At 42.7% G+C, this 17,388-nt stretch overlaps 1 protein-coding gene across 10 annotated transcripts in view; it reads right to left on the bottom strand.

Annotated features, from left to right (window-relative positions):
* LOC133501221 (metalloreductase STEAP4-like) overlaps positions 1–17,388 on the bottom strand; it is an 89,945-nt gene that overhangs the window by 10,360 nt on the left and 62,197 nt on the right. For 8 of the 10 annotated variants that reach the window (XM_061820814.1, XM_061820816.1, XM_061820817.1 and 5 more), the window contains 8 exons: positions 14,960–15,204; positions 14,765–14,872; positions 13,222–13,292; positions 11,576–11,660; positions 3,487–3,765; positions 2,373–2,467; positions 1,068–1,221; positions 789–959 (listed from right to left, as the gene is read on the bottom strand). In XM_061820814.1, coding sequence (XP_061676798.1) covers positions 789–959; positions 1,068–1,221; positions 2,373–2,467; positions 3,487–3,765; positions 11,576–11,660; positions 13,222–13,292; positions 14,765–14,872; positions 14,960–15,204 — 1,208 coding nt within the window. Of the gene's footprint in view, positions 1–788; positions 960–1,067; positions 1,222–2,372; positions 2,468–3,486; positions 3,766–11,575; positions 11,661–13,221; positions 13,293–14,764; positions 14,873–14,959; positions 15,205–15,386; positions 15,506–17,388 lie in introns of all 10 variants that reach the window. The other 2 variants (XM_061820822.1, XM_061820820.1) reach the window with 1 other exon arrangement.

The raw sequence follows: 17,388 nt of genomic DNA, 5'->3' as shown, positions 1-17,388 counted from the left end.
AAAGGAAAAGAAGAAGAAGATAGCATTTTCCCCATTGTAGGGATATTTTTTTTCTTACAGTCAAATAGTCAGGGTTGTGGGATCCATTATAGCAACACCTTCAGTTATTTTACCATATACGAGCACAAAAAAAAGTCACGTCAATAAGCTAGGCTAGAAAAAAATGTAAAATTATAGAAAGGCATATTCAAAACAAGGCACATTTTAAAATAGGACCAGAAAACCTGAAATCCCGATGAATTATGTTGATTCAATGCTTCAAGCCCAGACTATAATGATCAGCTCGGCGACGTGCAGCTCTGTCATGTCTTCAAAACTGCTTCACCTCACGTAGAGCAAGAAAAACGTTCCCATTGTTTCGATTATAATGAGTTTTCTCTTCTTATGCTCTTCATTTCCCTTTTCGGATTCTCACGCTCGAAGCCCATGCCGTATCATGCAGTACGAAAATGACCAGCAAACCACAGAAGTCTGTGAAGTCTTTAAAAACTGCTTCTCCGCATGTGGACCGAGCTAAAGCTTCCCACTGTTTAACATAAACAGCGTGATGCCTCTTGCCTCGGTTATTCACTTCATTATACTTTTATTATCAATGGTGGATGGCGCTATTAAATGTTCTTTTTGTCCCTGTCAAATAAAAACGTGTACATTCTGCTACCTTTGGAGGGTTAAAAATATGTGAAGCTACATGTATGTTTTTCCTTGGACAGCAGTGCATGGTTCAAAAAACAAACCCACCCCCACCGCATCCCCCGATTCCCATAAAAGATGTGCAAATGTGCTCTGACCTGAATGAAGCTGAACTCCCTCCAGCTGAGCGAGCCTCCCACCGAGGGTAGCGACGTCAGGCCGAGTAGAACGTAAAGAAAGAAACCCAGGATGCCCAGCGCGTAGAACGAGTCCGTTCCCCACGCTTCCGTATCGTTAAAGTCAAACGGCGTGGTTTTGTTGTTCTTCATCTGAGGGAAGCGAAAGACGGAGGAGAGCTCTTAACGATGCCGACCATTTTGTACAAATAAACTTGTGCGATACTGATAAAAAAAAAAAATAAAACTAAAACGCTGCACCTCGTCCACCACTCGAGAGATGAGCTTATGTCTGACGGAGTAGCGAATGGGAATGATGAATGTATAGATGGCGTGGAGGAAGGCAAAGCCCAAAGCGACCAGTCCCATTTGCTTCCGACACAGCATCCAGCGGTCCAGCCAGTTCGGGAATCGCCTGGACAAATTAAAAAAAACATAGATGGATCTTGAAAGTGCCACTGAAACGTAAAGCACGATTTTTTTTAGTATGTTTTTAATGAAAAAAAGGCAGCCAGAATGAACTCATCCGTTTTTTCTCACCACACGTCATGATGTTGTCGTATATCGAATTTTGTATCTCCCGCCATGAAAATCCTCTCGAGGCATTCGTTTTGGAGAAGAAGCAGGAAGTGACGTTTTTTTCTTTATACCTGTTTACCGGCACCAAAGTAGCTGTTTTTTCCTGCGTCTTAACCAAAATGCCAGTTCGTTGCATTGGTGGATATTGGCCGAACACACGGGAGGATGGATTTACCCTTCATAAGTTTCCAAGAGACCCGGTTCATCGTGAAAAATGGATTGCACAGGTGCAAAGGGCGAGAGCTATGTGGGTTCCAAATGAGAGGTAGGTGTGTATAGAGCTATTAAAAAAAAATAATAGTTGGGGAGGGGGGGGGGGTGACGTAATCATCTCAGAAGTAACAAAAGACCCGTGTCATAATAACTTAATAAAGTACGTAAGTCAGGGGCGCTAAATGTGTTGATGTGCGCGGCCGCGGGCGGTGTTGTTCGTCGTCGCCGGGAGGAAAAAGGAGCCACCCTATGGCCACCATCCTGAGTACGCTACAGACTGGTACACATCCTGTCGGGGAGTCCGTTGTGAGTTGAAGGGTGATCCGCATATCATCTAAATATGGCTCGAAACGGTATGGTAATATTTGCCCCGGTCACTTCGCTCGACTGTGAGATGTTCTCTTCTTTAAAAAGAGCTTTTGTGTCAGAAGGGGCGTCGGAAAAATCCAAAAATCTCTCATCATCTCATAGCAGGTGCCACTTTGTGTTTGCAATGACGAATGTCCGAGTGTGACATCTGCTGATGATGGAGCAGGCAATGTGGCTACCACTGGGATGTCGAGTGAGACTTCTGCAACTTTGCGCATGGATGACACATAATCCGCTCATATTTATTTTTTCGTATAGACATTGAAGTGAATAATATATATATTTGTAATTGTCATAACAATATCTATATTCAATGTATACAGGGAAGTCAGTGGCACTTTAGGGAACGTACATTTGACTTTGTGCCAAAGAGTTTCTTTCAAATGATGTGATGTGATGTCCTACTTGTACTTAGTGCCTCTGTAGAGCTGAAAGAAGGCGGCGACGACGCCGGGCAGGTAACACAGCGACAGCATGACAAGCGACACGATGGGAAACACCTGAAACACGGCAGAAAAAACAAAAACATCACCGTGGACTCTCAGGCTATGTCCACACATACACATATTTCTGTCTTTTTTTCCAAAAGGTATCGTTTCATCTGATCATGGTGAGAAAGATTTGCTCCATCAAATAAACCCAGCTCCTTTTCTTATCAACAGGGGAAAAACAAAAACGGACTTTTCTAAAACCTCCATCCACTGTGGTGAAAGAAATATAAAACGTTACCATCCAGTGACCCGCTTGTGAATCTACAGTACTCGTTCATCCAGTTAATAGTATTCATTGAATCACTCGCAACTGGGCTGCATTGGTTGTCTCCCGCATACAATGCCGTCCTTTCATCCCTTGCAAAGAGTGAATAATTCAGCTTGTAACTAACAACAAAGGTGCCTCCACGGCCATTGTTACAATTGAAAAGAATCGGATCAAGAGTGGCGGCACGGTGGAGCAGCTGGAAAAAGTTGGCCTCACAGTTCTGAGGTCCCGGGTTCAATCCCAGACCCGCCTGTGTGGCATTTGCATGCTCTCCCCGTGCCTGCGTGGACACTCCGGTTTCCTCCCACAAGCCAAAAACATGCAACATTATTTGGACACTCTAAATTGCCCCTAGGTGTGATTGTGAGTGCAGCTATTTGTCTCGATGTGCCCTGCAATTGGCTGGGAACCAGTTAAGGGTGTACCCCGCCTCCTGCCCGTTGACAGCTGGGATAGACTCCGGCATTCCCCGTGACCCTTGTGAGGATAAGCGGCTGAGTAAATGGATGGACGGATGTTCAAGGGTGCTTCCACCCGAGTCTGTCGTTGGATAGCAAAGCTTTCTTTCCAATGTTGCCTTGCATCCCTAACTTAAATCTGAGAAGGCTTCATATATCTTTAAAATATGCATAATTGAGATCTTTTTTTTTTTTTTAAATGATCACTACTTTGCAGATTTTACCTATTGCAGGGATGGTCCAGAACCTAAGCCCCTGAGATAAATGAAGGGCTAATCTTATTGTTTTGTAAGTCTCATTACCTTGTTGGCCAGGGAGACCATAATTCTGTAGGAGATGTCTTTGCCCTGCTCCACGTAGGCGTAGATGACGTCTCTGATGAGCAGATAGAAATAGAAGAAGGCGGCGAGGCCGACGGCAATTTGGAGCGGCAGCCTCCACTCGGGGAACAGCCGCAGGGGGAAGTCCTCCAGGTCCCGGGCCGCCGACAGAGAGCCCCTGTCGGAAACGGCGAGGCCCATCTTGGTGGCCACCTCGGCGACGGCCCGCTTGGCCTCTGCGTTGTTGCCGCACACGTAGACCTGAGCGGTAGATTCCAGTTTAGGAAAAAAAAAAGAGCAAAGATAATTTATTTATATAGCACATTTCATGCAAGGTAATTCAATGTGCTTTGTATGATTAAAAGCATTAAAAAACAAATACACAAAACAGCTTATGGACATTTAAAACGAGAAAAAATATTTAAACAGCGTACAGTGGACGAAAAGTGGAAATGCTCTGAAAATCATGAGGGAAAAAAATAACTTCAACATGGACTTAAAATATTGACACTTGGGGCTGACATCAGTTCTGTTGGCAATTTATTCCATTTGTGGGCAAAATGTTGGCAAAATGTTTCTTCACCAGGTTTCCTTTGGACTCTGTGCTCTTTCATATATTCAGGATCTAAACCATTTAGTAATTTAAAGACCAGTTGGAGAACTTTAAAAACTATTTTAAAGCTGACTGGGAGCCAGTGTAGCTCATTTCAAATAAGAGTAACATGCTCTGGCCTCTTTGTTCTGGTCAGAGTTGCAGCATTCTGAATTCGCTGCAGGTGTTTAATGCTCTGTTTTAGGAGTCAAATCCGAAGACCATTACAATAGTCAAGTCCACTTGCGATAAAAGCATGGATGAGCTTCTCCAGGTCTACTTGGCACACGGAAGCCTTCGCACTGGGTAAGTTCTTCGGATGGTAAATGGCAGTTTTAGTAATTGATTTGATATGACTGTTGAAAGTCAGGTTGGATTCCATCAGTACATCGAGGTATTGGACTTGGTCTTTGGTTTTTAAAGAAAGTGACTCTTGACATTTACTCAGGGTGAGCTTCTTCTTTATTGCCAAAAAAGATTATTATCAGTTTTGTTGTGGTTTTTGAGAGTTATACAACAACTCAATAACCTCCTAACTGGAATTGGATTGTTGCACATGACAACGATATATTCCATTAAAGGTCCACGGACACCAAAAGCATGATTTTTTAGGAAGTTTTCAATTTAAAAAAAAAAAAAAAAAAAGGCAGTCAGAATGGACCCATCGGGTTTTTTTTTCCACCACACAACATTTTGACATAAATGGCTTTTTGTAACTCCTGCCATGAAAATTCTCTCGAGGGGTTTGTTTTGGAGAAGAAGCAGGAATAGACGTTATCAGCAGGAGTGCACTCAGGCGGGTTCGTGTGTTTCTACTAGTTTTACCTGCTGAAAGGTAGCTCTTTGTTCCTTCGTGTTAGCCAAAATGTCAGCTCATTGTATTGCTGGATATTGTTTGAACATTCGGGAGGATGGATTCGCTCTTCATACTTTTCCAAAAGACCCGGTTCGTTGTGAAAAATGGTGCAAAGGACGAGAGCTTTGTGGATTCCAAATGATAGGTAGATGTGTATAGAGCTACTAAAAAAAAATGCTGGGGGGGGCGTAATCCTTCTTTCACTTACAAGGTGACTCTGGGAGTCTGTTGTTAGTTAGAAGTGATCCACGTATCATCTAAATATGGCTCGAAACGGTAAAATTTCCCCGGTCAGTTCACTCGATTGTGAGTTGTTCTCTTCTTCGAAAAGAGCTTCCATGTCAGAAGGGGGGGGTCAGAAAAATCTGAAAATCTCTGTTGTTCGTCTCCCATAGCAGGTGCCACTACCTGTTTTCAATGGCGAATGTCCCAGTGCGACATCTGCTGATGACGTTGCAGGCAATATGGCGACCACTGGTCGAGTGAGACTTCCGCAATTTTGCGCATGGATGACGCTCTCTCCGCTCATATTTATTTTTTCGTATAAACATTGAAGTGAATAATGTCATATGTATTTTTCATTACAATATCTATTTTAGAATGTTTATAGGCACGTCACTTGGGCTTTAAACCACCTGCATTGCTACATATTTATTCAATAAATTCTTCATTTTTTTATCGACTTTTGACAAATATGTGCAAAATTATTCATAATTTGTCTCAATACAGGAATTTCCTATGAATAGTTAATATCGGGACCCTTGTAAAAGATGGTACAGTATTTGAATGACTGCCTTTCATCAAAGCAGACGGGGATATGAAACATTTTTAAAATGTAAAAACAATCAGAATGGTGAGTTCTTTTCATGAATATATTTACCAAAACAGCTTGCCACCTTCTTGTTTCTTTCCTAGTCAGACTATATCCATTCAGCAAAGAGGTTATCTGGGCTAATGGATTAAAAAGAAAGAAAAAAAAAAGATCCAAAAGGTATCTTCGGGCAGCATCTTTTCTTAAAACAACTCCTTGGAAAGTCAGTCGAAATAGAAGCGTTTTGATGTTGAACTCTTGTCTGTTGTTTTACAGCACTGTTGCTGATAATTAAAAGATTTCACTCACGAGTCGCAAGCGGCTGTCTGAACATGACATCCAGATGCACTCTGCCATCAAGGCTTGTGTGCAAAAATATCATTTTTTGGAGGGGGGGGGGGTGTATCCCGAAGCTGGAGAGGAAACTCTTGCGGGTGTAAAGCACTCGATACGTACATCACACAATGTGCGCCACTCAATCTCTTAAATCAATTCTACATCTCGCCATGGTGGAGTTTATAATCAAACCTGCTGCTACGCGATAAGGCGATTAAGATTTTGGTATATGAAGAGGCGAGGCATGTGTGTGTGTATATGTTTGAGAGCGAATGGAGGAGAAGGAGAAGGAGAGGGAGAGGTCAGGCTGACAGGCAAGTCAACTGAGCAGTTTTCCCCCAGGTGTGTGTAAGTGGACCGGGCAGCCAGCCATGTCTCCTTACATTACTGCAGCATAACAGCAGGGGACAGCCGACAGACTAAATCTCCATCTGAATGTAAATGTGACACAACTACAAAAAAAAAAAAGAAAAAAAAAAGAAAGAGGAGGAAAGAGAGCCTGCCCAGTCACCCAGCTCCTACTCGTTCTTAAAAGTTTGCATATGTACTTTGCACATTTAAGCATATTCATCGATTAATCAAGACGATTAATTGGTTGTCGATAGTATAGAATTGATTATCGGTGAATCAACATTGTGTATTAGCGTTAAGATAGCAGACTTTCATCAGACCAACGTAAGTGGTGTTTGGTTATACCAAATGTATACATTTCTATTGTTTTAAGTTTTGTTTTCCTGTAAACTTCAATTGGATGTGACAATAAACAGTTTGAAGTGAGAACTTGATCACCTTTTTCAAGAATTGTTTAAACTGTTGCGTGTCGTGAAGTTAGCTATCCCAATCTAGTGTCCGTAGTGGACTTATCCGACGTGTCAATCACTCGTACAATAATAGCCAATCAGATAGCCGCATTGTCTCAACCCCTGGCTTGACACGCCCCTGCCGCCAAGTTGTCCCACAAGCAATGATGGTTGTCAGTAGCCTGCGCATGTAAAAGTTAATGTTACGAAGAAAATGGTCCTCAGATGCGCTTGGGGAACGTGCAACTCTGATGAAAGATATCCGGCTAGGTTACAAGGGGCCCGGTTGATTCATATTCCAAACCTTAAAACACAGTTGACAAAGTGTCTACAATGGATTAAGGCTCGCGGAAGCGCGCACGTACAACTAAGTGTGGACAATCTCAACAAACACAAGGCTGTATGTTCGAAGATAGGGGAGAAGTAACTTCTCTGAGTTTGATTTCATTATTATCAGTGCTTTATACATTGCAAGTGAACAACTTTCACTTTGTTAGCGTATCACTGAGTACCTGAACTAAGTGTGTCATGTTTTATGCCAAAGAGTCGGGTTAGTGATGTGTAAATACGCCATGTCATGCAAGAGAAATGTCTATTTGGCCATTTGTATCACATTAGACTTTTAGACAGGGCACTGGGTTCCATTACGAGTCAAGTCAAATGAATACACCCCCTCACTTATAAAGACTTCAATATTACTCGTGCTCTTTCCAAGTAAAAAGTACTCACACTGCTTTACACGCGCAGTACGATTCCACGATTTGATCCTGTTGGATTTCAGTATGAAATTTGTGGGGCGTCAAACTTTTTTTGCGTCGATTGCCAACATTTCGCTGTAATTCTGACATTGCGTCCCTGCTCCGTCCGAAATCTTAATTCCTTGTACATATCCTTGCGTGAAATAGCCAAGACCTCTCTGTAGAACTCTCTTGGACAAGTTTGACGCATTTGGCAAAAAAAACATACCCCAATATCATCTGGAATACGCGATAGAGAATCGACTTCAAACATGTTCTGTTCAATCGCCATTTTGGAAGATTGTGGGAGATGGCAACTGTAGCTAAGGGGGACGGAGCTGAAGATCGCCAGTCGGAAAGTTCCATTGTGTCAGGAGGGATCATCAGGCGTGTCATTGAAAATTTTTATTATTTACTACTACTAACAAATAAAATATATGCCAGTGACTTATTGTGTAGGCAGAACAATTAAATACAATGCAATTAGCACCCCTCCCCTTCCCGCACCCCAACAAAAAAAGTCAGCGTTGTCAGCATTTAGTGAACAGCATGCACCAATGGCTCATGCACCTCGAACAAAGATTTTATAGTGTCCTTGAGCAAGACACTGAAAGCCTGAAGTGGTCTCTTGGGGCAATATTAGCTGTCCCCTGCTCCATTGTGTGTGTTTGCTGGGATAACAGCTGTGAGTGTGAAGAAAAGCAAATGAGTGGAAAATGCATGAGTTCATGGCAATAAAAAGTCATCTTCCATTATATACATAATGTGAGGAGATACAGTAGCCTATGCTGTTTGTTTTTTGTACAAGCATAATGTCTGGTAAAGTGAAAGTGTGATACTTGAGTGCCCCCTAAACCTGCACGATTTAGATTTTGATCTGTCATTTATCAAAAGAATATGTCGGTAAAAGAATACCTGGCACGACACCCGTGATGTGACAATATCCCAAGGGATCTACCTGGAAATTCAGCTACTGTGGATCGAACACGGAGGAGAGGAGGAAAGCGGATTCGTCGGCAGAAAGAGAAGAGGAGCGCACGGAGCCTACAAGTGAGTGTGGGGACTTTGAATGTTGGGACTATGACAGGGAAAGCTCGGGAGTTGGTTGACATGATGATTAGGGGCAGGGTTTAAATTATTTTACCACGTCGTAGATGGGAAGAGAAATGGAGTAAGGGTTATTTTAAAGGAAGAGTTAGCTGAGAATGTCTTGGAGGCGAAAAGAGTATCTGATTGAGTGATGAGGCTGAAACTTGAAATTGAGGGTGTTATGTATAATGTGATTACCGGCTATGCCCCACAGGTAGGATGTGACCTCGAGTTGAAAGAGAAATTCTGGAAGGAACTGGATGAAGTCGTTCTGAGCATGCCAGACAGAGAGAGTTGTGATTGGTGCAGATTGTAATGGACATGTTGGTGAAGGAAACAGGAATGATGAAGAAGATATGGTTAATTACGCCAGCCAGGAAAGGAATTTTGAGGGACAGATGATGGTAGACTTTGCAAAAAAAGGATGGAAATAGCAAATGAAGAAAAATGGAAAGGCAGCTGGTCGTGACGGCATACCAGTGGAGGTATGGAAGCAATTTTGGAGGTGTGGCTGTGTAGTTTTTGACAAACTTATTCAACGGAATACTAGCGGGGGAGAAGGGGCCTGAAGAATGGAGGAAAAGTGTGCTAGTTCCCATTTTTTAAGAACAAAGTCTGTGGAAATTATAGAGCAAGGATCGGGAACCTTTTCGACTCAGAGAGCCATAAAGTACAATAAATCTCGGAATTCTTTTAAATAACATTGTTACACTGTTGCTCACCAATGACGACCAAAGTATTTCTTACCATTAATGCGTCAGATTAAGCTTCACGCAGGCGTTGAGACTTCCATCCGTTCATCGTGAACGTAATTAAATTTGATTTGCCATCACGCTGGTACGATGGTGAATGGTTCTTGCCGAAGAAGGCATGTCTGTCATTCGTTTGATTATCTTGTCTTGATGCAATGTTAGCAAAATGTTTATTGGCAACGTCGAGTACAAATGCTTTGGCATACTCCCCATCTGTGAATTTAAAAACACAGTAGAACCCTCCCTCTGCACAAAGTCTGTCCATTCTTGTTGTAAATTTCAGTATTCCTCATATTTTTTTCTTTGAGCGACCTTTGTCAAAAGCGTTTTCGTAACTAGTTGCTCCGTCACGATCAGCGTTAGATCCTTCCGCACCTCTGGACATCGACTACCAACCCCACTAGGTCAAACTGTCTCTACGTCATTTGGGTTGCCTCCCACACCTAACTACGGCAAACCAACAAGGACAAACTTTCTCTGCACGACAGAAATCACACGTACAGTATGTCGTAAAGAGGGCTCCGCGTGCCATATGCAACCAGCAAAAGAGCCAGGTATGGCTCGTGGGCCATGGGTTGCTGACCCCTGCTATAGAGGAATAAAGTTGATGAGCCACAAAATGAAGTTATGGGAACGAGTAGTGGAGGATGGACCAGTACAGAAGTAAGTATTTCTGAGCAACAGTATGGTTTTGTGCGTAGAAAGTACCTCAGATGCATTATTTACCTTGAGAATGCTAATGGCAAAGTACGGAGAACTTCAGAAGGAGCTACGTTGTGTCTTTGTGGATCTAGAGAAAGCCTATGACAGAGTACCTAAGGAGGAACCGTGGTACTGTGGAAGTCTGATGTGGCAGACAAGTATGTTAGAATAGTAGAGGATGTATGAGGTCAGCAGAACAGCGGTGAGGTGTGCCGTAGGTGTGAAGGATGGATAGGGTGATGAGGACGGAGGTGACAGGCGAAACAGAGAGAGGAAGACCAAAGACATGGTTCACGCATGCTGTGAGGGAAGACAGGAGGGCAGCTGGTGTTAGTAAGGAAGGAAAAAGGTGACACGCTGTGGCGACCCCCAACGGGGGCAAGCCGAAAGGAAAAGAAGATGGAGAACATCTCCACCGTTGAGCACCGAGCGTCTTTTGCACCGGCGCCCAAGTGTAGCGCAGGGAACCATGTTAGCCGCTGCCCAAAAAAAATCATCTCCGTAATCCAGAACTAGGTATACATTCTTCAAACTTGTATAATGCATTTGGAAAAATAAACTGCAGAATGATTTCACTTTATAGAGACTTGAAGGATGTTGGCATATAGAAACGATTCCCGCGACAGTTGATTATTTTTATGTTGGCAACAGTATGATGTTGGAACAGCTTATTTCTATTTCCATTCATTCCTATGGGAAAAGTTAGGTTGTAAATTGTTTTATGAATATTGCAGGATTCATTCGTCCACCACTAACTAGTGTAAAAGTGGAGGGATACTTTTTTTTTCTTTTTTCTAAAAGAAAATGGAGCACTGCAGTGGTATCGGCGTGCGAAAGGATATTTGTGGATGCGTGTGAGTCTGCGCGTGTGCATGCGGCTTGTTTGTGTTGCGGAGGATTTGAGGCAGATTCAGGTTTGGTCTCCAGGGGTTACCGCGTGTTTGTGTTTCCCTTTGTAGCTGCGAAGCGGAAGCTGCAATAAACACTGCTCTTTCAACTTCCTAACATCATAAAAGTGTGTTAGCGTGTGTGTTTTTACAAGTATTGCCCTGGTTTTCTCCGACATTGATACGGCAACACGGAGAAAATCAATCACTTGCATCAACACAGACGGAATCAATAAGGCCCTTGCACCCAACAAGTACTTTTCTCCTGATCGGCCATTACTGCTGTATACAGTATGAGAAATCTGAGATTTATGAAAACAGGTTGACAATATTATGATCTATTATTTTTGTGGGCGTGTCGCCGATGGACTGAATAGAATCGCCCTTCCGATCGATTCCATTGACAAAAACCCTTCAGTGCCACTGTTTTCCCCACATGCTGCTTCTGGTTTTCACCCATTCAGCTCACATCTTTTATCTTTTTTTTTCCTCCCTCTTTCCTCACTCACCTGTTTTCCTGTCAGAAGACCGTTCTGCAGGGCCCAGGCAGACAACGTGTTGAGGCCTTTCACCACAGTCGCTCCAGGGACCACTCTGGAGAACACACGGCAAAGATTTCTTTCACTGACATTTTTCAACACCCCCGTCAAAAAGAGACGGGCAGGGGGGGGGGGCTGAACTAGCGGGGTCTGTATGTCAAAAATCAATGTCTCCACTAGACTAAATCGAAACTCAGCGGGTTGTCCTGCCCAAGAAGAAGATTTAGTTTCTTCAGAATGCACTGGGTGCCTTTTGATGTTTCGCATTCTAAGGCGGGTTTCCGGACACTTCCGCCCTGAAATAATTTTTTTTCTCCGAGAGGAAACTTTAAGTGTTTGACAGGGAATAAGGCCAGTTGATAGATAGAGATAGACGGAACATAAACGGGTGTGATGGCCACACTGAAAAATTCAATGTACTGTAATTTCCGGCCTATAAGCCGCGACCTTTTTTCACACGCTTTTAACCGTGCGGTTTATGCGGTGATGTGGCTAATTAGTGCATTTTTTCTAACAGCCACAAGGGGGCACTCGAGCCAAAAAGGTAAGACTGAGACCGGTGGAATATATGTGCCGAGGAAGTGACTTTTACCGGTCCGGCCCTGTACAGCACTGCACTAGCGTGTTACTGCTTGTCTAAGTGATTTTTACCGGTATGTTTTTTTTTTTTTAACCGGCCCTGTTAGCGCGGCGTTAGCATTACCGCGGGGCTAGTGTTAGCGCGGCTAGACTTAAACTCTGTGTGTACCGTCCTTCTTTGTAAATATCTTGTGTTTCAATGTGGGTTTCAATGTGGGCACTTGCAGCTTTTTCACAGCTGCGTAGTATGTACGTACCAAATGGTATTTCCTTTACAAATGGACTGTGTGAGGCTTATAACCAGGTGTGCTCTGTAGGCCGGGAATTACAGTAATTATGAAACGTGTGAGTGAAAATTAGTAAGCAATGATTGCGCAAATGTTTGTGAACTACATGCACTGAAATCATCTTTTTGTTGTTGTTGAGGGAGTTCCATTGACAGCCAATTAGCAGTATTAGTTTACCTATTTGTTTATTTTGGGGGGTATTACAGTTATGAACTTTCACAGCCATAAAACAATGAGAAAGGCAACAACCGTAATTCCTGGCCTACAGAGCGCACCAGGTTATAATCCTCACCCAGTACATTTGTAAACCATTTGGTACACACATACGCTGCAGCTGTGTAAAAGCTGCAAGTGCCTAAATTGAAACACACATTCAAACACGAGATATTTACAAAGAAAGACGGCACACAGAGAGTTTAACGCTTGCGCCGCGCTAACAGGGGCAGTAAAAAGAAAAAAAAAAAAAGTATAAACCGGTAAAAATCACTGGGACACGGGAGTAACCCGCGAGGGCAGTGCTAACAGGGCCGGAACGGTAAAAGTCACTTCCTCGGCACAGATATTCCACCGGTCTCACTCTGCACAAATTAGCCGCATCACTGCATAAACCACATGGTTGAAAGCGTGTGAAAAAAGTCACGGCTTATAGGCCAGAAATTACGGTAATAGGGAAACTGCTACATTTGTCGGACTGAAACGATGAAATACTGTAGCTGTTTTTTTATTCAAAGTATTGACAAAAACCGTTACCTCTGCAAGTAAACAGCATTAGCTTCTGGGTACATGTCTTTCTTCAGGTTATTACTAAGATCCACCAACACCTGTGAAAGGAAAAAGAAACTTTCCTTTTTATCAAACCTTGAGACTGTTATTCTAAAACATAATGCAGGTTTATTTACGTAGCACTCACTTCGCATCCTTCAAGGATAACGAGTTGGCAGGTTTAGATGGAAATGAGAAGACTAAAGATGAAAAGCTGGCAAATAAACGTGATTAGCTCAGGTGCCAACTTGAATCCTCGGGCTTCACTTATGTCAAACTTCACACGAGTCTTACGGATACACGGAGGACTCCGTCGTTTCACAAAAGCTATTATAAAAGAAAGAATTGTCAATTGACATTGTTTGCCGTTGTACTCAACATGTACATCATGCGAGGGCGGCTCCTCCAACTACCGGAAACAAATTACTTGTGTGTTGTTTACATACTTGGCCAATAAAGCTCATTCTGATATTAAAAGTACAATATAATACACGCAACGCTTTGATTACAGGTACAAAATGGACGTGATAAATCTGGAGGATATAAAATCACAGCAAGTTACAAAATGTCCCCGTGATTTTTACACCATTATCTTACTAAAAAAATACATTTGAGTGCATCTTCATAAATAATGTAAACAATAACTTGATAGTAAGTCATATCAGTATGATGACAGCCACGCTAAATAACATAATTAAATCAATATCTCCAATAGCTGATAAGCATCGTCTTTATAACGAGTGAATTTTTTTGTTTCAAATGGGGCTTCACGGTGGAACAGCTGGTAAAGCGTTGACCTCACAGTTCTGAGGACCCGGGTTCGATCCCGGCCCCACCTGTGTGGAGTTTGCATGTTCTCCCCGTGCCTGTGTGGGTTTCCTTCGGGCACTCCTGTTTCCCCCCACATCCCAAAAACATGCAACATTAATTGGACACTCTCAATTGCCCGTAGGTGTGATTGTGAGTGCGGCTGTTTGTCTCGATGTGCCCGGCGATTGGTTGGCGACCAGTCCAGGGTGTACCCGGCCTGCTGCCCATTGACGGCCGGGATAGGCTCCAGCACTCCCTCGTGAGGATAAGTAATTTGCTTGCATCATCCTGTATATACAACTCATTCGCAAGCAACTTGCTATGGCACATTAATGAGGCATGAGAGAGTATCAGGTGAGAAATTATCTGGTTCAACAAATAAAATGTATTTACTACAAATGTATTTTTTTCATCTATCTATGGCAGTGACAGGTAGGACAATTATTAAATGGTCTTCCACTTCCAGATGGCAGAAAATAGAGTTCAAATGAATACAACTGACACAAGATCATCTTTTTTTTCCAGTCCATAATATATGACATTTATATTTAGTGGAGCACCGTGAGATTATTTTTCAACAGGCCGGAAGCACCATATGCTCCGTCTGATTACATTGAATAATCTGCAAATTGTTCATATTGTTTATGTAAAATTAAAATGTGGTCTACAGCCGTTAAATCAATATTAGGATCATTACATAACACATCAGCCATCAATTCACCTTTCCTTCCAGATAAGGCGCCAGCGCGCCCATGAATGCGTAATGCTCCCTGTGCACGCAAATGAAGATGAGTCGCGCTGCCTTGGCCGCCGCCTCATGGCTCATCACCTGCACGGCACAAACATTCGCCGACATGCTAAATCACCGCCGGCTCGCCGAATCATCCGTTCTTGCCGACGGCGCCGCGCCTTTCACCTGAGCTCCTTGTGGCAGAGGGCCGCAGCTGTGAGGTCCACGGCTGCCGTAGACCACCCTGCAGCCGGTCTCCAGCAGGCGCAGGCCCAGGGAGCGTCCCAGATCTCCCGTCCCGAAGATGCACAGCGGCTGCTGTTCTTGGGGGCCGGCCGTCGCCGCTGCTCTTCCTTCGAGAGGATGCAGGGACACGCTTTCGAACTTCCCGTCTTCTCGGACGCCGCTCGCCACAGTCATGTTGAAGCACTCTTTGGAAATATTTTATCAATATTGTCTGTTGTGGTGTTATATAGTGCAGCTGTGAGGTTTATGACCCCGCTGATTAACATCTTTAATCACGTGCGTTGCAATGTGCGGATTATCTCACTGGATGTGACTCAACACTCCACCCTGCAATTTATGCGTCCGAGTCGAATCAACTGACACTCACGCAACGAGATGGGGGTCGTTTTATTTCGCCGGACTTTGAACAGTAAATCAGATGGGGGGTGGGGCGGGGGGGATGTGGCCGTCTTTCGATTTACGCACTCAACGGCGCATCCTCGCTATCTGTAATGAGATTCAAAAACAAGAGCCGTATCAATAGTTCTGCCGTTGCAAAGATAAGAGGATAGCTCAGAGAGCGGGAACCTCTGCCGAGGTTTTGATTCGGGATTTGTCACCGGCAAAACGTGCAAATCACTCAACGTATCCGACGACACTGTCAGATAACACTAAACGTAAAGACGTCGGGTACGTCAAATGAGTCAAGTCAGACATCTGTTATGTCAAATCAGATACTGAGAACTAGAATGGACCAAGTCCATTTTTGTCATTTTTTGAATCCGGTGCAGAAATGGAGAGAAAATGATTTCAGATGAATACTCGGTCAATTGAAAGTTCAGTGCCGTTCATGACATATATTTGGCACTTTTCCCGATTCATCAGCGTCAAAAGTGGGCCAATTCCCAAGTCCAAGATGGGCAAGAAACCGGGCTTCACCCCTCTGCGAAAACATCACAGAAAATGCAGTTCACCGATTGAGAGAAGATTCAGAATGTAAGTTGTTTATTTGTCATCTTTCATAAAATATTGATAGTTTCGACTCGGGTACTTTGATGCCACTTTTTTTTTTTTTTTTTTTTAAGGCAGACACCAGTATAAATATTCAAACTTGAGTATTCACCAATATCGAGCTTGATTGAGACAGATTGATGGATATTTGTAAACGAAGACCTCGCTTAATTTCGGATGCAGGTGATGATTTCCCGATGTGTCACATCACCGCGTTATGCGAGGAGAACTTGCTCGATGTCAGATTTTTATTGCCTTAATTATCGGCAGCTGGCATCGGCAGCCTTCACGAGTACCCGGTACCTTGAAATAAGACCGGTTACCAAGACCAAGACCTGATATCTCAATTTACCCAAGCCTAATTTTGACCGAGGTTCGAACTGAACACAAATCTGAGGAAAACTAGTATTTCTGTAAAAACAAATGGTAACTTGAAATATGAATGACAAAAAGTAAATAGCTGTTATTATTTGGAAGATTTGGAAGAAAAATCGAGATGTGTGTTCTTTATGATGCCGGTGAAATCATTTCAAACTGTTGGATGCCAACATAAATTAAGTAATTACGCTCAGATTAAACACAAAACAAAATGAATAAAAAAATGTGAATTTAAAACAACCTTATAATTGTCTTTAAGTCTGCTAGCTAAATGCTAACACATTATGGGAAACACCATACATGGGCTAACAAACAGCACCTCGAGTGTGCTGGAGCCTGTTCCACCCTGAACTGGTAGCTAGACAATCACAGTATAAATACATACTGTACGTACTAGTACGTAGTGACGGAATCAATATGTACTACATTTGTACTAATACATAATGCATTTTAAATAGTGCGCAGTTTTTATAACTATTAAGATTTCTGGATTGCAGAAAATCTGTAGATTTCCCAAACATAAAAATTACACCTTAATAAAAAAAAATACCCTTGCATTTAAAAAACTAATGTATAAACTCTCTGTAGTTAATTCTAATTTTTTGACGCTGTCAAAGACATATTTGGGTATTTGAGTTAGTATTTTTACTACTGCGGTTATAATTTGCAGACTGCTGAACTTCATTGTGAAAAGCATTTTTATTATTTTTTAAATTCTCATATATGTATATCCATCCATTATCCAAGGCGCTTATCCTCACAAGGGTCACAGGAGAACCGGAGCCTATCCCAGCTAGCTTCAGTGGAAAGGCGGACGACACCATCATTGACCGGGAATCGATCTCACATATTATTCTATCTTTGTAACAATAATAAAAAAGTATTTGAGTATTCATAATACTCTGGTATTGGATTTCATCAGATCGTGGCGCTAATGTGACCGGTGAGTCTATTTTGGTGGTTTTTGGTTTTTTTTTTTTTTTTTTTTTTTTTTTGGGGGG

Source organism: Syngnathoides biaculeatus, chromosome 5 (genome assembly GCF_019802595.1).
Source record: "Syngnathoides biaculeatus isolate LvHL_M chromosome 5, ASM1980259v1, whole genome shotgun sequence".
NCBI classification, from domain to species: Eukaryota; Metazoa; Chordata; class Actinopteri; order Syngnathiformes; family Syngnathidae; genus Syngnathoides; species Syngnathoides biaculeatus.
This window is presented reverse-complemented; position numbering and strand designations above follow the sequence as displayed.